The sequence below is a fragment of the Sus scrofa genome, chromosome 15 (assembly GCF_000003025.6).
Source record: "Sus scrofa isolate TJ Tabasco breed Duroc chromosome 15, Sscrofa11.1, whole genome shotgun sequence".
NCBI classification, from domain to species: Eukaryota; Metazoa; Chordata; class Mammalia; order Artiodactyla; family Suidae; genus Sus; species Sus scrofa.
Window position 1 is genome coordinate 134,231,648 of NC_010457.5, and position 24,585 is coordinate 134,256,232.

At 48.2% G+C, this 24,585-nt stretch overlaps 1 protein-coding gene across 1 annotated transcript in view; it reads left to right on the forward strand.

Moving 5' to 3' along the window:
• The window catches only part of TRPM8 (transient receptor potential cation channel subfamily M member 8), an 82,658-nt gene that overhangs the window by 46,332 nt on the left and 11,741 nt on the right, over positions 1 to 24,585 (forward strand). The window contains exons 20-25 of the mRNA XM_021074741.1: positions 870 to 961; positions 2,701 to 2,842; positions 3,858 to 4,029; positions 5,561 to 5,738; positions 14,807 to 14,997; positions 23,795 to 23,894. Of these exons, the coding sequence (XP_020930400.1) occupies positions 870 to 961; positions 2,701 to 2,842; positions 3,858 to 4,029; positions 5,561 to 5,738; positions 14,807 to 14,997; positions 23,795 to 23,894 (875 nt within the window). The remainder of the gene's footprint in view (positions 1 to 869; positions 962 to 2,700; positions 2,843 to 3,857; positions 4,030 to 5,560; positions 5,739 to 14,806; positions 14,998 to 23,794; positions 23,895 to 24,585) is intronic.

Genomic DNA, 24,585 nt, shown 5'->3' on the forward strand with positions numbered 1-24,585 from the left:
ACGTGTTTCGTGTCTGTCTTCCCCACGGGCCAGTGGATTCCTTGAGAGTCGACATCGTACCCAGTCTGATGTCTCCGTGTCCCAGGAGCCCAGCATATGGGTGTGCAATCCCATGGGTTTGCAATCTCAATAAATATGTTGTGAGTGAATGGATGAAGGAAAGGGGTAGATGCCCACCTTGGAGCCACCCAAATCTGGCACGTGGATTGCCAGAGAGGCTGTCCAGGTGCCATCTTCTTGTGGAGAATATTGTCCCTCTAAGTGTTTTCCTGACATGTTGTCTTCTGAGAAATCATGACCAATAGTTACAAATCATGACGGAAGACTCACTGAGGCACATTGTTCTTATCAATCCTTTCTGCGACCACACCTGTCCTCACAGGTGACACATATACCACCTGTGTGGAAAAAAAAAAAAAAAAATTTCTAAACTTTAAAAAAGTTCCTTTTATGGAGATGTTTTATTGCCAGCTGCCAGAAGATTTTCGCAATAAACACTCAGATCTGTGATGGATAACACCCTCTAGAGTTGTGCAGTGTGCAACCCGCACCACTGTACGTGGTTTCTCAGGGGGTTCCATATTTTCCCACACAGGCTAAACTCATTCTTTGCAAGTTCCTCTTTAAAGAACAGGAAGGATCCAAGAGTCCTTTTTCTTGACTTTGTTAGAAATCCATGAATAACAGAAGAGCAAGCGTGCAGCCTACTTTCTGATTCCCCTGAAATAGCACAGGGCAGTTGTAGGACCCACTTGGCACATCATTGGCTCAAAAGGATCTGGACAAAAGTGTGTGAAGCCTCGTTAACCTGGAAGCAGTTGATATTTCTAAACTGCTGTGTCCTCTCTCTGTCCCTCTCTGTGCGGCAGTGGTACATGAACGGGGTGAATTATTTTACCGACCTGTGGAACGTCATGGACACGCTTGGGCTCTTTTACTTTATAGCAGGAATCGTATTTCGGTGAGTAGTCCTTACCACTCTCCCAAGAATCAGATGGTTTTGGATTCTCTTGGGTGGAAAGGCGAAAGAAAGACATTTCACGCCCAAGAAAAGTCTGTCTGCCCCTATTAGAAATTATTGCAAATGCCCGCTGTCTCTGCCTCTTAGAGACACAGCTTGGTTGGTGTAAAATTGTCTCCTGTCTTCCCTCCCCCTGGTGATCTGGAATTTGCCAAAGGGTTCCGCACGGGCTTTCCCTTTGTGGTTCTAGAACTGGGGGAGAGAGTTCAAAGTCGCGGGGCATAGAGATGGATGAGGATGTGACTATCACACGGCCTTTTCGTCTGGGGCCGTGGCATCCTCTAACCTGCACTTAACTTCCACTCGAATGCTGCTCCTGGAGCCTGCCCTCCCAGTTGCAGGATTTCCTCCACCCAGAGCCAGAGCGTGCGATTAGAAAAACCAGCCGAAATGATGGCTGAAGGTGAAAAGCAGCCAGACTCCACGTGACAGGGGAGTTGGGGAGCCTTCAAGCCTTGGCTCCCCCTGTGCAGGCCTGCTCCCTCCAGGCCTGCCTGCCCTAAAGAGCGTCAAGGGAAACCTCGTGCTTCTGTTGGAGCCCAGAATCCTGACTGTGCACGTGTGCGTTTACCCAGAGTGAGGTGCTTTACACCGAGTGCTCTCTCGACGATTTGCATGGGGTCAGACCTCAGTTTCCGCCTCCCTTTGGGTTAAAGGCCCAGTGTTTGAGCCGCCGTTGGCTGGATGTGATTCTAGAGGGTCCCAGGTAGGAAGCACATATGGAGGTCCATGAACACGCTAGCAGGTGGTTAGCTAATCACATGATCTGGTGCAAACGAGGTACGTTTCCCTGGGGGGATGTCTGGCAGGGTCGAGTCTCAAGTGGCTGAAGTCATTATAGACCTTGTGAGCCCAGAAGTCAGCGATGGCGGGATGGGCCCCGCAGTCATATTTGGGATGGAAGACGAAAGGGTCGAGAATCTTGGCAGCTCTGTTTTGTGTGACCCCCTTGCCCCTCCTGGGGTCCATGAGGGCAGAAGTTGGGGCCTTTGGATTTCAGTCACTGACGGGAGGGTGTGCTCCCTGGCCTTTTATCCCACTTATCCCACTTGTTTTTGTCTTTTTGCCATTTCTAGGGCCATTCTCTTGGCATATGGAGGTTCCCAGGCTAGGGGTCCAATTGGAGCTGTTGCTGCCGGCCTACGCCAGAGTCACAGCAACACAGGATCCAAGCTGCGTCTCTGCACCCTCACCATGGCTCACGGCAACGCTGGATCCTTAACCCACTGAGCAAGGCCAGGGATCGAACCCAAAACCTCATGGTTCCTAGTCAGATTCGTTAACCACTGAGCCACGACGGGAACTCCTTTTATCCCATTCCCCGGCTCCTGGCTGTTGCCATGCTTTTGGTTATTTTTTGATTTTTTTGCTCTTTTGGGGCCACACCTGCAGCATGTGGAGGTGCCCAGGCTAGGGGTTGAATTGGAGCTGAAGCTGCCAGCCTCTACCACAGCCGCAGCCATGCTAGATCTGAGCCATTTGCAACCTACACCGCAGCTCACAGCAACGCCGGATCCGTCACCCACGGAGTGAGGCCAGGGATGGAACCCGAGTCCTCACGGATGCCAGTTGGGTTTGTTACCACTGTGCCACAATAGGAACTCCTTGTTTTTTTCAAGAGTACCACTTTGAAATATTTTGTTAGCGTCTCACAAATTCTGTTCCCCTTCTTCCCACAGGCTCCATCCTTCCAACAGAACCTCTCTCTACTCCGGACGCGTGATTTTTTGCCTGGACTACATCATATTCACGCTAAGGTTGATCCACATTTTCACTGTCAGCAGAAACTTAGGACCCAAGATTATCATGTTGCAGAGGATGGTAAGAATGAGGAATATTTGTAGTTGTCCTTCTTCCGGTTGTACCCAGGTTCCTCTCACTGTCCTGACGGGATTTTGTCTGCAGAGTGACGGCTGCATTTCACCATCGGTCGGGTTTGCTCTCTCCGATGTGTTTTCATCGGGGCCCCTTCCAGTTAAAATTTAACACAGGATGACTGTCAGGAGCAAAGAGCATAAGTCTGTTCATTTCTGAGAACGATCTTTATTTAGATTTGACACTCAGAGCCCAGGCAGTGTAGGGACTTTTATACCCATTTTATAGATTTGGACTATCGGGTTCAAGGAGGCTAATATGTTTGTCTGGAGACACGCAGTGAGCCAGAGGTAGAGCGAGGACTGGAGCTTTAGCTTTCTAACCAAGTGGAACGGACGTCAGGAAAGCGCTACCAGACCCGTCTCATGGGGGGTGATAATTACACACCGGTGATGTGGCTTCTTTCAGCTTGTTTTCCACGTGACTCATACCTCTCGTGCCTCTGTCTTCAAATCAGATGGGCATTTGGATGAGCTCATCTGGAGGTTTCTTTTCCAAGGCTGAGCTCCGGTTTGTGGTTTTAATTCAAAGCGTATCTGGGGCATCGAGTCACCATGAGGTCATGCTCTGTGCGCAGAACCTTAGAAAAGATGAAACTGTGCATTCCTGTCTAACAAGGAGAGCTTTTGCTTTGCCTTAGGGAAAGAAACAATGCAGGCATGACTGAGGGGTCTGCAGAACTGGAGAGAGGGAGGGGCTCCAGGCTGGTCTCATTCAGAACATCTCTGCTACTGAACTGGTTTGGGGACCTGGGAGCAAAAATGCGCCTGTCAGTTTTCATGCTGGGAGACAGACGCCTGGAGACCTGAGGGTGATGATGGCCATTTTTAAAAATTAATGAGCGAATGTTGGGCGACTTAGGTCCCAGGGCTCCAGAGCCTCTGAGCTCCCCTGTGGTCGGCGGAGTGGGGGAGCAGCCACGGCATAGTCCTGACCCTGCTCTCCTGTCCTCTCGTCACAGTTGATCGACGTGTTCTTCTTCCTGTTCCTCTTCGCTGTCTGGATGGTGGCCTTCGGTGTGGCCAGGCAAGGAATCCTCAGGCAGAATGAGCACCGCTGGAGGTGGATCTTCCGCTCGGTCATCTACGAGCCCTATCTGGCCATGTTCGGCCAAGTGCCCAGTGACGTGGACGGTGAGCCTGACATGGCCCCAGGTGGGGACAGCTGGGAGGGGGCAGTTGCTTCCAGAACCAGGGCTCCCTGCTCTGGCTCTGGGGGTCATCTTAGAAGCACATGGCTGGAGTGTGACCAACACTAGGCAGTGGACACGAACTGTCAAAGCCTTTCTTTCTCCTGAGCTTCTGTCTGTCTACCTTGCAAGCTTAGGCCCAACATTTCAGACTGCTTTTTTTTTTTTTTTTCTTTTTAAAATTTTTTTTAATTTTAATTTTAATTGTCTTAGGGCCACATGTGTGGCATATGGAAGTTCCCAGGCTAGGGGTCAGTTGGATGCAGCTACCAGCCTATGCCACAGTCACAGCAACGCAGGGTCCAAGCTGCGTCTGTGACCTACACCACAGCTCACAGCAACACCAGATCCTTAACCCACTGATTGAGGCCAGGGATCAAACCTGTGTCCTCATGGATACCAGCCAGGTTCATTACCACGGAGCCATGACGGGAACTCCCCAGAGCAATCCCTTTTTTTTTTTTTTAATTTTTTCTTTCTACTTTATTATTTTTTTTATTACTTAATGAATTTATTACATTTATAGTTGTGCAAAGAGCAATCCTTGAATAAAGAGACTCTGACGTGTCACTCCTCTGTGTAAAGCAGTCTAAGGGCTACCCCTTGCCTTTAGTATAAAGATAAAAAATTAACATGTCTGGAGTTCCCGTCGTGGCGCAGTGGTTAACAAATCCGACTAGGAACCATGAGGTTGCGGGTTCGGTCCCTGCCCTTGCTCAGTGGGTTAACGATCCGGCGTTGCCGTGAGCTGTGGTGTAGGTTGCAGACGCGGCTCGGATCCCGCGTTGCTGTGGCTCTGGCGTAGGCTGGTGGCTACAGCTCCGGTTGGACCCCTAGCCTGGGAACCTCCATATGCCGTGGGAGTGGCCCAAGAAATAGCAAAAAAAAAGACAAAAAAAAAAAAAAATTAACGTGTCTGGTCACCGTGCATCTGTTCCCTCACTTTCACAGACCTTTCCAACCCCCACCACAGGTCCTTTGCACATGCGGTCCCCTCTCTGGATGCTCTGCCTCTCCCCGTTCATTCAGTTGGTGCCTACTCACCCTTCCGTCCTCGGTTCAGAGATGCTTCCTTCTTGTGGAAGCTGTTCCCAGTGACCATGGGAGGACACTCCCTTTTGTGCCTGAAGTGTACTCTGAACACCTCCTTCTTAGCCCTTCTTGGGGCTGAAAGGTTCAAAGAGCTGTCCAAACAGCTGTGCGGTCGACCATCCATCTACCCATCCAAGCTCCCGAAGGGCAAAGACCATGCTTACCTTGCACTTCCTCTTCTCCCCCATCCTGGTGAAGTCCCCACTCCTAGCTGCTCAGTGTCTCCGTGTTGAGTGGATGCACACATGATGGGAAGGCCTACACCTGGTTTGGACAGAGTGCCTCGGAGCAGTGCCCAGCATACTGCACAGTCACCCTGTGTCCCTTTGGACCCTGGCCCTCTGGAGGGTCCTCACTTCGCCTTTCGGTTTCTGCACCTCCAGGCACCACGTACGACTTCTCCCACTGCACCTTCACTGGGAACGAGTCCAAGCCCCTGTGTGTGGAGCTGGACGAGCACAACCTTCCCCGCTTCCCCGAGTGGATCACCATCCCCCTCGTGTGCATCTACATGCTCTCCACCAACATCCTGCTGGTCAACCTGCTGGTCGCCATGTTCGGGTACGTGCCCGGGCGTGCCCTCGCAGGCTGTCCATGCCCTGCGCGCAGTGAGGCTGGAGGAGCCGCGAGCAGAGGAGCAAAGGCCGTGGAGCTGGTGTTACAGGCCTTTCAGGGACTGGTGGTCGGGGATGGGGAGTGGCCTCGAAGGGACTATATCAAAAATATAGCACGTCCCTATTGGCTGTAACCTAAGTTTGACGCCAGAGACAGGCACCTGGTACTCCCTCCAGTGGGTTCAGATTGTGTGTTTAGCCTGCATTTAGCAACCTCCCCCCCGGTGTCTGATAGTGACTACAGTTCAGCTTAGCTCCAAGGTCCTCATATTTTATGGATTCAGTGGGATGGATTCTGGGACTTAAGGGACTCAGCCTTAACATAGTTGGCTGCTGTTTTGAAATTTTTAGTTTAAATACGAATCAAGAGAGCCGAGTCTGGAGAGTGACCACCCTTTGGGACTCACGCCTGAGGTTGGAGGGAGAACACAATATGGTGACTCTAAAACATTTTTATTGCATTTAGCCATTCTCTTTAGTATGGTTAGAAAAATCATGTTTATCTCTCCCCTTTGTCTTTCTTAGGAGGGTTTCAAAGAGCCCAGGTGGTGGTTAGAGTGGGGGTACCTTAGTTTTATGCTTAGGTGGGTGGTGATTTGGGGTACATGAATCCTGGCACAGACAGGCAAACAGTTGAGAAACAAAACACAAATTAAAAAAAATTAGTTGTTAAATCTTAGTTGAAGTGAGAAACTATGAAAGATAAGAACGACATGTTTGATTTGCTTAAAACAAGTATTTTTAGGCACAGACTACGTCAGATGAAGTCACATGATAAATAACAGATTGGGGGCAACGTTTGCCCATGGCGAACAGAGGAGTCTAATTCCTAATATAGAAAGACTCCTGCACATTGATAACAGAAAGATGACCCAGTAGAAAATTGGCAGAGGAAATGCAATTCGGAGAGATTCAAATGGCCACTAATTGTATGGAAAGGGCCTCGACCTTGTGGGTAAGAAAGGTCAGATGAGACCAACAGGGAGGTGCTGGGTTAGGGTCCGCTGGGGGAACAAGACGTGTTGGGGATGACACTGGGACAGGGGCATTGCTACTGGGGGTGTCAACTGTCTCCAGCTTTTTGAGTAGTGATGTGAAAATAGCTATTAAAAAAATCTGCAAACCTTTGACCCAACTCCTTCACCTCTGGGAAACTTTCCTAAAGATAAATATACGAAAACATTTGTTAGATCCTTGTTTGATGCCTCTTAATAGGGATGACAAAACAAAGCATGTTGCATCCATGCAGCAGACTATTATGCAGCCCTTAAAAAAGAAAAGGTGAGATCTGTGTGTATTGACTTGGAAGGATGAGCTTTTGTTAAATATGAAAAGCAAAATGCAAACTTATTTTTATGGCACAATCTTATTTTCTGACAGTAAAAAAAAAAGGAAATTTTAAAAATCAAGTATATATTTTGTTTGTCACAGGGGTCACATATTATTTCCATAATTTAGATAAAAAATGAGAAAGCAGGTGTCACATGGAGCCCTGAGAGGGACAAGGACTGTGGATGAAGAAGGTCTTTTTTTGCTGGTCAGTGGCCTCCCTTTGAGTGAGGCTGAGCAGGGCGGCGGGGAGGGGACGGGACATGTGCCTCTGGGGACATCACACATCTGAGGGGTTGAGAGTGAGTGGCCCCCTCGTCTCTGGGTACACAGATACGTCCTCCTCTAGTCCAGCTTCTACAGCGTGGCCACAGTGGTGTTTCTAAAATGTCACGTCTCTGCTTAAAATTCTGGAAGGATTTTAGTATTTCCCTGTGGTGTTCAGGGTAAATTTCATCCTCCTCAGCTTCCCCCCAAGGCCATCCATGACCTGGCCTTTGAAAATACCGCCTTGCTGTCCGCCCTGGTGGCCATCCCACCTGTCCACCTGTCACACCTGACGCTTTTGCAAATGTTCCCCCCGCCCCCCCAGGCCCACTGCTGGCATCACCTGTTCCATCTGCCTGCCCTCTAAGGAGCCTGGCAGCATCCTTCACTTGAGTGGTCCTCCTGCCCCCCACCACCTCGTGCATGGACACCCTGTGGGTCCCAGACCATAAGCTCTGGAGGATGGAGATTGTGTCTGTCTCAGCACCTGGCCCTTCAAGTGTGTGTTTGTTGCATGAAAAGAACAGGACTCTCTCTGCTTTTAGTTTGATATTTGGTTCCAAGTTGGGAGCTCGGCTTCCTGGTCTGTTATTCACTGAGAAGTGTCCACATTAGACCAGCCAGGGCTTCATCACATAGATGTTAACATCAGCTCTGTGTCAGGTGCCTGGGCCACCACCACAATGTGTGGCCACTGGTCCCAGTTGGCCTCCAAGAGGGAAAACGTGTAACCCCTTCTCCATCACTACCCCTAACCGGTTACCAGGGAAGGACTCAGGAATCCAGACATCTGTGTTGCTTCTGGGGAGCTGGGCCAAGCCAGGCTGCCAGTCTGAGCTGGAGGAGGGAGGTGGTCAAGACAGGTGAGGATGTGTCCATGTGAGGGCAGGACAGGGAGGACCAGTTCCCAGACTTGGCTGTGGTGGAGGCCAGCAGCTGTAGCTCCGATTGGACCCCTAGCCTGGGAACCTCCATATGCTGCGGGTGTGGCCCTAAAAAGACAAAAGACAAAAATAAATAAATAAATAAAATGTATGTATTTCAATCTCTGGAATAGTATATGTTCATTGTGAATATATACAAAAGTAGAAAATAAGAGAGGGATCACCTGGTATAGACAACGTTTGGGTCCAGCTTCTGCAGTTCCAGGGAGGCTATTGAAGTGGGAAGAAGAGGATAAAAAGGAGCAGATAATTGTAACAGTAGCAAGAATTAATACTTTGTAAGTTTATTTTTATTTTTTTTTATTTTTAGGGTTGCACCTGTGGCACATGGAAAGTTCCCGGGCTAGGGGTTGAATCAGAGCTGTGGCTGCTGGTCTACACCACAGGCACTAAAACTTACCGACACTTTTCCGTGTGAGGCACCTCCCAGTGCTTTATGTACATGGCCTCATTTCATTATTCATCATTAATCACACTAGGTGTGATTTTATTTAAAATTTTTTTTTCTTTTTAGGGCTGCACCCGTGGCATATGGAGGTTCCCAGGCTAGGGGTCGAATCGGAGTTGCAGCTGCTGGCCTACACCGCAGCCACCCAATGCCAGATCTGAGCCACGTCTCCAGCCTACACCACAGCTCACAATGCTGTATCCTTAACCCACTGAGGGAGGCCAGGGATCGAACCTGCGTCCTCATGCATACTAGTCAGGTTCGTTACTGCTGAGCCACAGTGGGAACTCCGGTGTGACGTTATAATCATTTATACATGAGGAGTTGGAGGCAGAGAGAGGTTAAGGTCCCTGCTCTTTGAGGCAGGAGTTGGGCACGTAGACAGCACGATATGATTTGATGGGATGCCTAAGAGAATAGTATAACACAGGCAGCACAAAAGGCTCTTTACAAAGGCCTGTGGTGCCAGAGTGGGGTTATCAATTGGGACATGTCTTGGGGGTGAGTAGCAGTAAGTGAGAGTCATTTTCTCAAAGGACCCCGTGAGCACTGGTTGGAGAGAGAGAAACAGAGGAGAGAGAGCTGGTCTGGGGGGGGATCGGTGACTGAGGAGGGGAAAGTAGGCAGGGGCGCGGGTATGGAGGGTCTTTATGCCACATTCGAGAACTTGGACCTCTTTTCCTGTAGGTGAAGGGAGACGTCACCGGTCCTCACACAAGCAAATGGCACCATCTCAGTTGGGTTACTTTGGCAGAAACCAAACGTTTGCATTTTTGACATCAGTGCGAGGGATTGGCTGGCTGTCTCTTAGTGTTAGCTTGGCATCTGCCTTTGGGATGCAGCGGAGCGAGAGGGGAACAGTGGAAGGTTTCAACATGCCCGCCGGGCTCTGCGTGGGTGCGCAAAGTTGGGGTCACCAGGGGTCCTAGAGCAGTGCTGGCTGGTGTGGCTGGTGTGGTGGGGAAGGGGCAGCGGGTGGAAAATGGATGGCATCTGTGAGGAGCGTGCAGGAGGAGTTTACCGGATCACAGCCTAGCTGGCAAGGTTCTCGGACTTCAGTTAATGCTAAAATTCTGCCATTGTTTTATCATCTACTTTTTCTTTCTTTGTAAGTTTTTGGCAGGCTTTTCATTCTGTTCTGTTGCTCAATCCTTCTCTTCTGCTTTTTACTACCAAATGGCTTTAATTACTGGTTTTTAAAAAAATCATTTTAACATCTGTTGTATGAGTGCCCCTCATTATTCGTACTCAAAATTCGCCTGGCTTTTCTTGTCTATTTAATCATACAGAGAGCCTGAGGCTCATCTTCTGAAATCCTTTTTTTTCTTTCCTCTTCCAAAATTTTTTTAATGAATTTTATTGTGATGATGTTAACGTCGTAGAGTCACTGAGGGAAAGCTGACATCTTTAAAAAAATGCCGGAAAAAAAAATGGTGTGAGTCTCCATTTATTCAAATACATATAGTTTCTCAGTGAAGTTTTATGGCTGTTCTCATGGATCTGGTAGATTTTTTGCTACTTTTTTTTTTTCTAGGCATTTGTGGTCATGAGTGAGATATTTTTCCTCTTATGCTTTTTCCATAACTACTTTTTGATATATAGGGAGGCTATGAAGTTATTTATTTTGGAACAAGTCTCCTTAGTGAATTCTTTCTTTTTCTCTTTTCTTTGTATCATGTCATAGAAGTTTCCTTCTATTTCTTATTTCTTCAGCTCCTTCCTTCTTCTTTTTTTCCCTTCTAATCAGAAATGGATGTTGAATGTTGCCAGAAGACATTCCAGCAGCAGTTGAAATGGTGCTTTTCCTTTTGATCTGTGATGTGTTATGAAGACGGTGAATTATGTAAATGACCTTAATATGCAGTCCTCCTTTTGTTCTTTGGTCAGGCACATTCCTCTTTAGACGAACTGCTGAATCTCATTGAGGCTGAGAGTCCTCACCATTTATCTCTTGGTAACATTTTCCCTGTGGGCAGACCAGACGTCTGAGCGTTTGTCTCTCTGTGGGGTGCCTGCTCCCCCCCACCACCCGTCTCTCTGTGGGGTGCCTGCTCCCCACCACCACCCCTGCTCAGCAGCAGTTAGCAGACAGAGGTCCTACCAGCTGGGTGCCCGAGAGCACAAAAGATATCATGGGAGATGTTGAGTCTAAGGGCACCCTGCAGCATTCCATCAGGGAAGACTCTAGATGGGCAGGGACTGGCCAGTGCTTGGCAGGGACAGTGAAAACCCTCACAGATGGGTGGCTGGGAGCCTGGACCCAACAGATGGGCTCTGAGCTGCTCTGGACATTTGGGTTTGCTGGGGGCGAGGGGTGGCTGGATGTGCCGGCACCAGAACTCGGCCTCTCCTCTATGGAAATGGAACCAGGGTCTAAAGAGTATACAGATTATTTGAGCAAAGCAGTTTGAAGCAGCACCTGCGGCTCCATCCTCCCTGGGGCACCCTCATGTCTGGAACTGACTTGAGGAAGAAAGCAGTGTTTGGAACATTTGCGGTTGGGTTTGGCCCCAGCTCACAGTGTGCCCATTCCTGCTGCTCTGGGGAAGGCAGACCTGAGTCAGTAGACCTCAGCATGGCCAACCCCGGAAAGCGGTTATTTATGCAGAGCGGCTCTTGGGTATTAACGTCCATGAATCAGCCAGCTCACCCACACCCCTTGGGATGGGAATTGGGTCTTTTACTGCTTGTGCAGTAAAGGAATGCTGTTCCCTGGGACCACTTGGGTCCTGTGGTGCAGAGGAAGCAGGGATTCAGGCAGGAGGCTCCTTGGCCCCTGCTGAGTTGTCTTGAGGAGCAGATGGGGCGGAGTTCTGCAGAAATAAAGGATGATACAAACAGCAACTCCTGTTTTCGGGGCAGGCACGGGACTAAGTACGTTTCAGACCAGGGATCGGCGGCCAGGTGTGCAGAAAGGAGTGCCTGGCGGCTCTGCATCCATCCTCACCTTGACTTCTGGGAACCTACAGAACAGGTTGGGGGTTGGCTTTGGCCCCCAGGTCACAGTGGGCCAGTTCCTTTTCTGGATGACCTGGAAGACTTAAGATGTTTTTCACTGCCTCTGAATGACCCGTTGGACTGAGATCCAGATCTCTATCTACAGGTCAGCTCAGAGCTTGGGGAAGGGAGGGAGAAAACTCCTGCCCCAGATTTAAACATCCTCAGTGTTCCTCCCTTCAGTAGCAGCTGTTAATTCCCATTTGGATTCGGATAAAACCTCAGCAAGCATTTGATGCATTAAAACAGGTGCAGTTTTTATGTCTGTTTGAATTTGGGGCATTGGAAGGGGCCAGCAGTAGAATTCATTTTTGGCAAAAATATGTAAGATTTTAAGATGCTCCTTGGGTTCAGTGGAACCATGATACTTGTTCTGGCCCTGATTCCTGGCAGGTTCTTCGCCTGGATTCATTAATCTGGGGGTGCCTGCCGTCCTCTCCTATTGCAGTGACAGAAGCCTGCAGTGTCCTTTGCAGACACAGAATCAGCAGGGACTGGCCAGGATGGATAATGATGCTGAGTGTTAGCCTCAAAGCAACCTGACCTACATTGGGAAGAAATGCCAGGCTCCCTGCCAGGTTCACTTTGCTGCACACTCATGCATCATGGTCCTGTCTGCTTTGCACCTAAAAAAATCTACCACGTGGAGTTGACCCATGAACCAGTCAAGAGACCATTGTATGTGCCTAGTACAGGAGCTTGCATATAGTAGGTAATCAATAAACATGGATTCCCTTTGCTTTAAAGACCATACCTTGTTGAAGAGGCATTTTCTGTAAAAGTCTGTCCTGCCCAGACCCCAGGACCCGGTGTAGAGCTCAGAGAAGTCAGTAAATCCAAGATAAGAAGAGCCAAGCTTAGAAGCAAAGCCACAACCATGATCCATGTAGGGTGGTGTTTGGCTTGTGGATATCACCTTCTCTTAGCTCAAGGTATTTAACTCTTAGATTTGAAGGTGCCAACGGGCAGGAGTGAGGTCTTACATCACATGTACCCTGTTTCTCTGCCTGGTGACCCCGTTCGGGTTTCGCCCCTGAATCTGGAGAATTTAATCCATTCTCAGCCCAGGATTTGCTTATAGGCGATTTCAAGGGTTCATTACTGGTTCTTTGGCTTTAGAAGAGGTGATTTGGGGTTGGCAATAAAAGTATGTTGGATGATTGAACTTCAGCGAATGGTAAAATGCTTCACGGTTATCCTTTCCTAAGTAGTCCAGCCAGATCCCTTTGAAATAGAGCGTAACTCAAAACATTCCCGCCCCCCACTGGGAGGTCGTGTCACTGAGTGACAGAGCAAATAGGTGCTGGGCTGGATTGCTGGGTTCAAATTCTGGCTTCATCACGTCCCAGCTGGGGGATGCAGGCAATTTCCTACCCCTCTTGTGCCTCAGTTTCCTGATCGGATGATAGATGATGGTAATGCTATTTGCTCCAGAGAGTTGTTTGCAGATTAAAAACAAATTTTGGGGAGTTCCCGTCGTGGCGCAGTGGTTAACGAATCCGACTAGGAACCATAGGGTTGCGGGTTCGATCGGTCCCTGCCCCTGCTCTGTGGGTTAACGATCCGGCGTTGCCGTGAGCTGTGGTGTAGGTTGCAGATGCGGCTTGGATCCCTGCAGGTGTTGCTGTGGCCCTGGTGTAGGCCAGCAGATACAGCTCCGATTCGACCCCTAGTCTGGGAACCTCCCATATGCCGTGGGAGCGGCCCAAGAAATGGCAAAAAGACAAAAAAAAAAAAAAAAAAATTGGGGTGGGCCACACCTGTGTCATGTGAAAGTTCCTGGGCCAAGAACTGAACCCTCGCCACAGTAGCAACCTGGGCCACTGCAGTGACAACACAGGATCCTTAACCCACTGGGCCACAAGAGAATCAACTAATATAAGTAGACTGCCTAGAATAGTGTAAGATATGTTATAATCTTGCTTTAATATGTAACGGATAAATCAGTGGTGTAATCAGACATTCTCCTGATGGGCCTTTATCCTAATTCCTTGCTGTGAGGATCTGTCTCCCCGTGAATTGTGATTTGCATAGTGCGACTATGCTATGAGCACAAGTCGGAGCCTGCGTATCTTCACTCACATATACGCATTCTCCCAAAGTATTACAAATTAGTCGTAAACCTAATTTTTAGTTTTATTTATTTCTTTTGCTTTTAATGGCCGAACCTGTGGCATATGGAGGTTCCCAGACTAGGGGTTGAATCGGAGCTGCCAGTGCTGCCCTGCGCCACAGCCACAGCAAAGCAGAAGCTGAGCCTCATCTGTAGCCTACACCACAGCTCATGGCGTCGCCGGATCCTTAACCCACTGAGCGAGGCCAGGGATCAAACTCGCATCCTCATGGATACTAGTCAGGTTTGTTACTGCTGAGCCACAACAAGAACTCCAAACCTAATTTTTAATGGCTGCATAATGTCGTCATAATGATTGGCCCTAACTCGTGATACGTTTTCTTGGTGCTGAACGATTTGGTTGTTCCACATGCTGCTGGATGGAAGGTGGGGCCGGCTGTTACTCAGAGGGCAGAGGCAGACACCTGTGTGGGTGCATCCATTTCTATATTTTCTTTCCTCGGTATCTCCTTATTCTTTGGTGAGATTTCCAGAAGTGAAATCAATGGGTCAAAGGGATAAACATTTTTAAGGCCCTTGATAAATATTAACAAAGTGCTCTCCCAGATTGTTTATAATTAAACTCCCACAGTGACGTAGGCCAATTATTCCTGCGAGAGTCGCCCCCGTGGACCTCTTAGTATATAAGCCAATACCAGACTTCCGGAAAAAGAGACTATTGAAAAGGTCTTGAAAGAGGAATCGTGGAACCCTTTTAAGGTTCACGAGGGTAATTTTTGGTGATTCAAAAAAACAACAGGAAAATCCAGCAAAGACCCCACGCGAGGGCCAGCGTGAACCGAAGGGTGCCTGATGCTGAGTGGTCCTGCTGTGAGAGCTTAATGCTGGTGTTGCCGACCTTGGCAGTGGAATGGCTGTGGCCGGCTGAGGCCTGACCCTCTCTCCCCTCCCGCCAGCTACACCGTGGGCACCGTGCAGGAGAACAACGACCAGGTCTGGAAGTTCCAGAGGTACTTCCTGGTGCAGGAGTACTGCAGCCGCCTCAACATCCCCTTCCCCTTCGTGGTGTTTGCCTACTTCTACATGGTGGTCAAGAAGTGCTTCCGCTGCTGCTGCAAGGAGAGGAGCACCGAATCCTCCGCCTGCTGTGAGTGGCTCAGGCCTGGCGCCCGGGCTCCGGGGCAGGGGTGCGTGTCGGGGAGGCGTGTCTGGTCCACAAGGCCGCAGGAAGGGTGACTCCGCTAGTTCACTGCTCATGGTCACTTTCAGGTGTCGGGCCCCCAGTGAATTCCTCCAGCGAAAGAGTAGAGTTTGGGGTTAATGGATGTGACCGTTGCGTTTAGCGTGGATGGACAGCGAGTCCTGCTGTACAGCACAGGGAGCTATGTCCAGTCACCCATGATGGAACATGACCAAAGATCATATGAGGGGGTGTGTACAGACGTATGACTGGGTCACTTCGCTGTACAGCAGAAGTTGACAGAACAATGTAAACCAACTCTAATAAAACATTAAAAAAGAAAGAGGACTTAGAATAGATTTACAAGGAGATCCTGCTGAATAGCATTGAGAACTTTGTCTAGATACTCATGTTGCAACAGAAGAAAGGATGGGGGAAAAATGTAATTGTAATGTATACATGTAAGGATAACCTGACCCCCTTGCTGTACAGTGGGAAAATAAAAAAAAAGAAAGAGGAGTTCCCATCGTGGCACAGCAGAAACGAATGCAACTAGGAACCATGAGGTTGTGGGTTCAATCCCTGGCCTCGCTGCCGTGAGCTGTGGTGTATGTCACAGATGCGGCTCGGATCTGCTGTGGCTGTGGCTGTGATGTAGGCCGGTGGCTACAGCTCTGATTTGACCCCTAGCCTGGGAACCTCCATATGCCGTGGGAGCAGCCCTAGAAAAGGCAAAAAGACAAAAGACGAAGAAATAACAAAAATAAAATAACAAAAGGAAGAAAGCATCGTAGGTCTGCCGGGATAGCCTCACGTTTGGTTGGGCGTAATGATGATGTAAACGGGGCGTTGAGCAGACACGACTGACGGGATGGTGTCGGGATGTGATTCCCTTCTTGCTCGCTGTTTCTTCTGGGACGCGTGTTCTCTAGGAGACCTTAGCTCTGACCCCTCAGGGCTCGTGACTTTTCTGGTTGGTGTTAGAGAGAAAATCTTATGACGATCTGACTTGGTAAAGCAATCTCAACTTAGGAATTAGGACGTGCAGCCCAGGAGATTAACCAGCCGTTCACGCTCACCCGGAGGGGAGACCCCGCTCCGCCAGCAGAGTTGTCAGGAAGGGCGGGCCGCTGGCTTTCCTCTCTCTCATACTCTCTTCCCTCCCCTTCTCTCACCAGCTGCCGTTACTGACCGTCTGTGGGTCGGAGCCCAGGGAGAAGGGAGGGGAGAGCAGAGCTCCTCTCTGGAAAGAGAGGCATGGTCCTGGGCAGACTCCATGCCCCCTCACCTGGTGTCTGTTTAAAGCTGACCCTCTAAGCTCAGACTTTAGGCAGGGGCTCCCTGTCTGGGTGGGTGGGGTGGGGTGGGGCACAGCTGTAGGGCTGTCGTCTGCACAGTGATGGGGCCCAGGCACTTTAGGGCACACACACATCTTTTCATTTCTTTTAAAAATCAGAAGAAAAAGAAAGAATTTGTAGGCGACAGAAAATCTGTTGGTATATACGTGCCTTTATACCAGCCCCATCATAAGATTTAAAAAAATTTTTTTATTTGTTCTTTATTTTGGCCACCCCACAGCATATGGAATTCTCAGGCCAGGGATGAGATCTGAGCTGCAGTTGCATCCTATGCTGTAGCTGCAGCAACGCCAGATCTTAACTCGCTGGGCTGGGCTGGGCTGGGGATTGAACCTGCGTCCCAGCTCCCCCAGAGATGCTGCCAATCTTGTTGTGCCATAGCAGGAATTCCTGATATTTTAAATATTTTCTTTATCCCGGAAGGGGCCCACCATGGCAAAAGTGTCGAGAGCCCAGGGTGACTGACTTGCCTCAGTTTGCCAGGGACCCGCCTTATTATAGAATTGCAGGTCCTGCACCCCAGCCACCCCAGCAGTTGGGGGCTGCTGGTCCCCCCAGCAGGACCCGTGAAGGGCATCAAGCAGCCCTGTGTGCCGACAGGGAGTGCAGAGTTAATGACTCAGGTTGGACCCAGCCTTGGTACCTGTGAGATTTCCATTCTCCGTCTCCTTCTTGAGGAGAAAAGAAGGGTCCCATTGAGTCTCTAAGCATATTTGTTGTGTCTCGTGTAACAACCCCTCAAGCTTGGTTGCCTGGAACAACCATCATGTATTTACCTCTCATGATTCCCTGGATCAGTCCTGGGCCACGTCTCTGCTCCTTGCTGTGCCCGGCTGTTGGCAGGTAGGCCGTAGGCTGGTTGGTCCCAACGTCCCTGTGCTCATGTGTGTGGGGTTGGCTGGGCTGTCATCCGGGAGCCTCATTGTCCCCCCCGCCCCAGCTCAGGCTCCCACATGTGGTGACCTGACGACCACAAAAGTAGAAGTGGCATGGCCTCCAAGGTCCTTGGCTCAGAAAGTCAGATGGCATCACTTTGGCCACTTGATATTGGTCAAAGCAAGTCACAGGTCCGCCCACCTCCAGGGAGAGCAGCTGAAGGGGGACAGACAGAATCTGTGGTCCTATTTTGCCTTTTATCGCACCAAGTATCCCCTGAACAAGCTGGATGAGCTGATCCCCCAAGAGGGACCCCCTTCACTTCCCTCTGCCAACCTAAAAAATGAAAGTAAGCATCTGTCACCCGTCCCATCCAGGCATTGCAGCGGAGCCGAGCTATGCTGTTGGAGGCAGTGTGTGTGGGGGCTTATCTTTCATGAACTCATCTGCCTTAGTAAACCTAGATTTGATATACTAGAAGTGAAAACATTTCTCTAGTCAGATAGTTCTGAGCAGTCCAAAATTATCTTTGATGCTTTGAACAATTTAAAATAAAAGTTTCGGAGTTCCCATCATGGCTCAGTGGAAACGAATCTGACTAGCATCCATGAGGACACAGGTTCAATCCCTGGCCTCGCTCAGTAGGTTAAGGATCTGGTGTTGCTGTGGCTGTGATGTAGGCTGGCGGCTACAGCTCTGATTCGACCCCTAGCCTGGGAACCTCCCTATGCTGCAGGTGTGGCCCCAAAAAGACAAAAAAAATTCTACACTGTAATGACTGTAGCTGCATTCACCATTGGGAAATGAGCCTAGGCTGACCCTCTGCACATATGTGGCCCTGTTTGCTGAGCCTTCCTTGCTCCTCAAAAGCATAGACAATGTAGCACAGATCTTTAAGAGACAGCTCCTTGATCTTCCTTGCTGCTTAGCTGCTTTTTCTTTGCCACTTTCTAAAACTGATATATTTTCATGAGTAATTTGAATATTTGCCATATTTCCCTTCCTTGTAATAACCTTTCCTGAGCACTTCCCCTTTGAGCAGGACCTGTGATAGATGTGGATAGACAAGCATAGATTTGGTTCCAGAAAATGACCTTTAGCATCTGGGATAGAAATGGGTGCCTCAGTGTTTATGAATTATCCAACGAGTCCTATCACTTAGAGTCTAGACAGCCACCAAGAACCAATGAAAAAGTCCTCATAACATGGGGACTAAAAGAAAGGAAAATCACTGAGTTCTTATAAATTCCAAGAGCAAGAGACAACCAACCTCATTTCCTGCTGCAGTTTTCTTTGGGGAAGTTTTTTAAAACCCACCTCACATTTGCTGTGGATCTGGGTTTAAAAGCAGAGAGAGTACAGGGGCGGATGGACACTGTACATGAGAAACACAAGCAAAGCATGAAGACACACCTTCCCTACCTGAGCAAGTAAACAAGAAATACTGTAAAAGAATCAAAGGAGGTGTTCCTTCCTTCACAAACATTAACTCTTGGTTCTGGATACAGCTGTGCACACAGCCGGGTGGAAGGGGCCATGACCTGGAAGGGATTCCACACCCGGGAAGAGGCGGTTGGTCACAGGGAGCCTGCCATACAGGGGGTGCAGGGACCATTCTGTCAACAAAGATGTGTTAGGCACCTGCCATGCGGCATCCAGGCACTGTGAAAGAGTGCTAAGGAAGATAGAGGCTATACTTGCCCCCAGACAGGGCTCATGATCTCAGGAGGAGGAGAATCAGAAAGGCTTAATAAAGAAGTGTAGGAAGCATTAATTTTAGAGAGTGTGCAGGGTGCCATGGCAACCACATCGTGGATGCTTAAACCCCAGGCCAGAGGGAGTCAGGGAAGACTTCTTGGAGGAAGGGGATGTTGCAGCTGAGACCTAGAAGATGAGGTGGAATTAGCCAAGCCAAGGCATGGATGCTGGAAGGGGCCCAGAGAGTGAGGAATGATCAGAGAGAGGAGGAAGTTACAGAGATCAGATGACAGGAGAGAGGGGTCTGTGGGGCCACAGGTGGCCAAGAGGCCAATGAAAGGCCCTGGTCCCTGTCTCAGCCAGGTTCTGGGTCCACAAAGCCTCCTTACCTCCTGCCCCCTGCCCCCACATAAGTTACCATCCTGAGTCCCAGGGCATGGGAAATAGTCAGACAGAAGACATAATAGTGCAAGAAATGGTGACATAAAAATGAAACACACATCACCGTACCCTTCTGCGGATTGAACTTGTTTCCTTTAAGATGCAGATGAACAAAGGAAGTCCCAGGGCCAGTAGCAGACACCCTCAGATCACCCTATCAAGTGATGCCTTTCAAATCCTGATGCTCATTCTCCGGACTCAGGGAAGAGCCGTCAGTATAGGGTTTGGGGAGTGGGGCAGGATCTGGAGCTGTGTCCCCCTCAGTGGAGCCCTCCTGGTAAAAAGAAAGGTCTTGTTAAATAGCAAACAATGGGATGTTGGAGGCAGACTGAGAAAGGGATTGCTTAAGGGAGCATCCAGTACAAATCATAAAACAGTACAGTTAGGCTCTTCTTGTCTCCATGTTGATTTTTGTCAGGATGCGTAGGTGGTTTCCTGCTTTGTCCCTGCCTTGTTCCTACTGTTTGCCGTCTTGTGTCTCCCCATGACTGCTGGGTGTGCGTTTCTGGGTTGCCCTGTGGTCTTTTCTTTATGGCATCTGATAAAAAGGTCAGCGACTACCATCATGGGATTCGTGTTCCATGTTGGGCCCATCATTCTTGTCGCTTTAGTGGATCCCAAATATTTTGATGATTCAGGAAGTGAAAATACAAATTTCACTCACCTAGACATGTTAATTGCCCAAGAACCATCCTTTTTTTTGGTGGGACTCCCTAACTACATAGAAATGTAGGAGAGATGCTCAGGAATAAGATATTACCTATCGGTCACAACTTACTTCTGTGCTGTTTCTGAGCAATGATCCCCTGCAGTCTGGCTTTCGGAACGTAAATGTGTCAAGGACCCCATCTCATGTCACCGTTTAAAGCGTCCTCATTGTCGATTCTTTGAGCAGCATTATCTCAAGACGTTAAATGTCACTTTGGGGATGTCATTAGCTATCACACGTATGTAATTGCCCTTCTTAATGAAGAAAAGTGTTTTGACAGAGGGATAACTTGCTGTCTTCTTCCTCATCGTCTTGCCTTGGGAGACATGTAGGTCGTTGCTAATGAAAAGAAAGAAACGTCTTTATACCAGGGGTGGAAATTGAAAGTTGAGACTTGGAATTTATACTTAGAGATCACACCCCAAGATCAGAGGTGCCTAGTGAAGTGTCTTGGAACTGTCTCTGAGTCTGTTTTGAAGCCGTGTTGTGGACGAATGTCCACAGAACCCGAGGGAGGGCTCAGGGGATCAAACCATGCCTGCAGATTTAAAGGCAAATGCAAAGCAAATTTAGGACACGTGTTGCCAGCTAGAGGCTCTTGGCCACAGGTTCCTTTTTTTCCTGAATGATTCCAAAGAAAGAAAGAAATGATGGATAAACAATCTGGGGAGGAAGATTGGCGCAGTATAAAGGAAAAGCAGTGTCTAACAAATAGTGGTGCCTGGCAATGATGTGGCTGTCCTGTGAGGTAGTGAATTCCTTATTACCAGTAGGATTCCAGTTGGGGTGCGTCGGTAGAGAGGCAGCTGCATGGCATACAGGTCCAGTCTCCAAAGGAACATTGGGCCTCGCCTAGGATCAATGGAACCAGGAAGCTTGGCGTATAAGTAAGGACAGGTCAGTCCTCCAGATTCTGGGTAGGTCGAGGTTGAGAAGGCAGGACACAATGTGTTCCATTCCCCCCCAAACTTATTTAATGATGAAGCACAATAAGAAATATAAACATGGAAACACATGCCCCAACCTGGTCAGCACATGGACAGGAGCTTCAGCTGGAGAAAGCAAAGAGGTCAGAAATGAACCGCATTCATCTGCACCTGCCTTCCCGATGGGCCCCTGGGAGAGTGATGCTCTCGGAAGCACTGGAGCAATGGGCAGGGCGCCATGAACATTCTCCTCCAACAGCTCTTAATCCCAGGATGGAATAAAGAAGTAGGGGGACTGGGAGACCGTGAGACAGGATCCTTCACCCCCTGCGTGGTGGTGACCGACAGCAGGGAGCTGAGAGCCTAGACTTCCGGGGCTCCTGGTCACAACCCACTCACTTGTTTCTCCTTAGGGATCGCTCATTCCAGAAACCACGGGGTTCTGTGGTGGTCGAACCCTCTCGTGGTAACTCACTTCCTGCGTTTACTTTGCAATTGCCTCCAAATAAGAAAGTCATGGGATTTAAGCTTAAAATTGCCCTTCTTTAGAGAAAAATGCAAGATTTTTCAAATAGCTTTCAGAAAAGGTAGAATCCAAGCTTCCATTTTTGGTACTTTTTTGGTGACATCTTCAAATAGTGATAAAAACGGAGGCATTTCAAAACTATTGTTTTTCATAATTGAAAAAGACATCCATACTCACTTATGGGACATTTGAAAACCACAGAAAAGCACAAAAAGAAAGAACATGAGCACCTGTAAATAGCCTCCAGAGATAAATATTGATAGCCTATCAGTATTGATTCTATTGTTCCTGTGTGGATGTGTAATAATTTGATTGCTCTGTGTCCACACATTCAAAATCTACTTTGTTCATTTCATTAATAATACATTGCAAACAGCTCCTGTATCCGTAAATACACATCTACATGACAGTTTTTAACTGGACTATTCCAGCCTGTGGAGGTCCATGCTTAATTTAGCCAACCCCTTGTTAATCGTGTAGATTGTCTGTCCTCTTTTGTCTTTGTGTAACGCTATGATAAACAGCTGGATGGATTCATTTTTGAGCACATCAGTGATTTTTTTTTCCTTTGAATCATTTCTACAAGAGAAATTGTAGTTAAAATGTATCTATACATTTAAGTCTTTTAATATTGTCTGCACCCCTCCATCCCTCATTCCCTAAGGCTGTATAACAATTTCAGATTTTCCTAATATATGGGGAATCTGTTTCTTGGTCAATGCAGGGTGCAGTCATTATTATAGACCCTGCTAATTTTCCAACTTGGTTGTAGAAATGCTGTGTCATTGATTCAATCAGCATTTCCTTGGTGGCTAGAGAGGCTGGACCCTTGGTCATTGGTCCTTCTTACTATTTAGCCATCTGAGTTTCAGAAGCGTCTGTCCTTTCTATATTATTATTAAATACTCCTATTGAGCCTCTATATACATTTTAATATGAGGAAGAGACATTGGAAATGACTTTGCTAGGAAAAAACCCAATTGAAAGAAATTCGACTAGGAATTATTTTCTAAAATGAATAACCACCATTTAAAAATAAATCTATATTTGCTATACAGGATTTGTTTCAATCCTGTCACCTTTATAATTGTTCTGTCTTTGACTCCCAATTAATTCTTTCTATATCTAGGAAAGTCTTGTGACTCTTCTTCAACTCTAACATGTTGGTGAACAGGTTTAAAAGAAAACACTAGAGGAGTTCCTGTCGTGGCGCAGTGGAAACGAATCCGACTAGGAACCGTGAGGTCGTGGGTTCGATCCCAGGCCTTGCTCAGCGGGTTGGGGATCCAGTGCTGCCGTGGGCTGTGGTGTGGGTCGCAGACGCGGCTCAGATCCCCCATTGCTGTGGCTCTGGTATAGGCTGGCAGCTGTAGCTCCAATTAGACCCCTAGCCTGGGAACCTAAAAAGACTAAAGACCAAAAAAAACCAAAAAAACAAAACCAAAAAAACAAACAAAAAACCCCAAAACCAAACCAGTAGATTAATTTCTTCTGAGTGGACACCTGCATGAACACATGTGCTTTCCCTTCCTGGTGAGGTCATACAGAGAATCTCTGTCCATTGCACTGGTACTGAAACAGGTGACATGTTGGTCTATTCTTTTGTTCACTTGCCATCTGAAAGGCTGAGGCACTGTTAAAAAATCAACTAAGAATCTTACTGGACAGGCTGATTTTGCAGCATGCCCAGCTTAGATGAGAAGAAAGGACTAGACCTAAGAATTTCCCTTGAGGTCCACACCCAGACTGCATATTTCAAGAGGGTGGGAATGATGTCCAGGGATTATTTTCCTCCTCTCCCAAGTTTCCACTCCAGTTTTAGGTTGAAAGTAGACAACCCATCAGGAATTATCCAACCGAATGTTTGGCCTGGGATTTTGGTGTCATCAAAAAGGAAGAGGAACAATTAGGAAATGTGGGAACCAAATTCATTAGTGAAATGATTTTGCTAAGTCGCAAAACCCACGGACAGGCTATGGATGGATCTCTATTTAGAATAAAGATTGCGTTTCTAGTTCACGCAGACATCTCCAGTTCCTCATTGTTTCCAAGAAATTCATGCATTGCTCTGCCGCTGTCACTAGTAAGTAACATTAGTCAGATGAGCCTGTGCAGGACGAATCTCATTCTCTTGGTTCCAGAATATCGCAGAATGCCTAATGGGTGTTGATTTAGGAGAGAAAGGGGCAAACAAAACAATTGAATGTTCTTCTTTGTCTCATTATTCAAGGTTTCAAAAATGAAGACAACAAGACTCTGGCGTGGGAGGGTGTCATGAAAGAAAATTACCTTGTCAAGATCAACACGAAAGCCAACGACACATCAGAGGAGTATGTCAGTCATTTGTTTATTCCTGCTTTGAGAGCCTCCCCCTGGTAGACAGAAGCTGGCAGAACATAGGCAGCTTATTTGAGGAAACTCCATAAAGAGAATTTGCAGCAGAGGGCAATAGCGCCAGGAAGATCCTACTTGGGCAACCCAAGGTGACAAACACATAAGAGTGTGTGCCAGCTTTTCAGGAAGGACAGACACCACCCACCTGCCATCTAATTTTCTTTCTTTCTTTCTTTCTTTTTTTTTTTTTTTGTCTTTATAGGGCCGCACCCCTGGCATTTGGAGGTTCCCAGGCTAGGGGTCTAATGGGAGATACAGCTGCCAGCTTACGCCACAGCCACAGCAACGCCAGATCCGAGCCACATCTGCAACCCACACCACAGCTCACTGCAACACCGGATCCTTAACCCACTGATCGAGGCCAGGGATTGAACACACAGCCTCATGGTTACTAAACAGGTTCGTTTCCACAACGGGAACTGATTTTCTTTCTGACTGAAGGGAAGAAAGAGGTATTTGGAGCCTGCAGGGCAGGTGACAAGAGTGTGGGTCCCTGTGCAGTGTCTGCAGAGGTGGATTCTGAGAAGACCCACAGGCCATGGGCAACAGGCATTACCTTGCAGGTGCCACATACGCATCTATCTCTTTGAGGAAGAAACAGAGATTAGATGATGGCAAACCACTTGG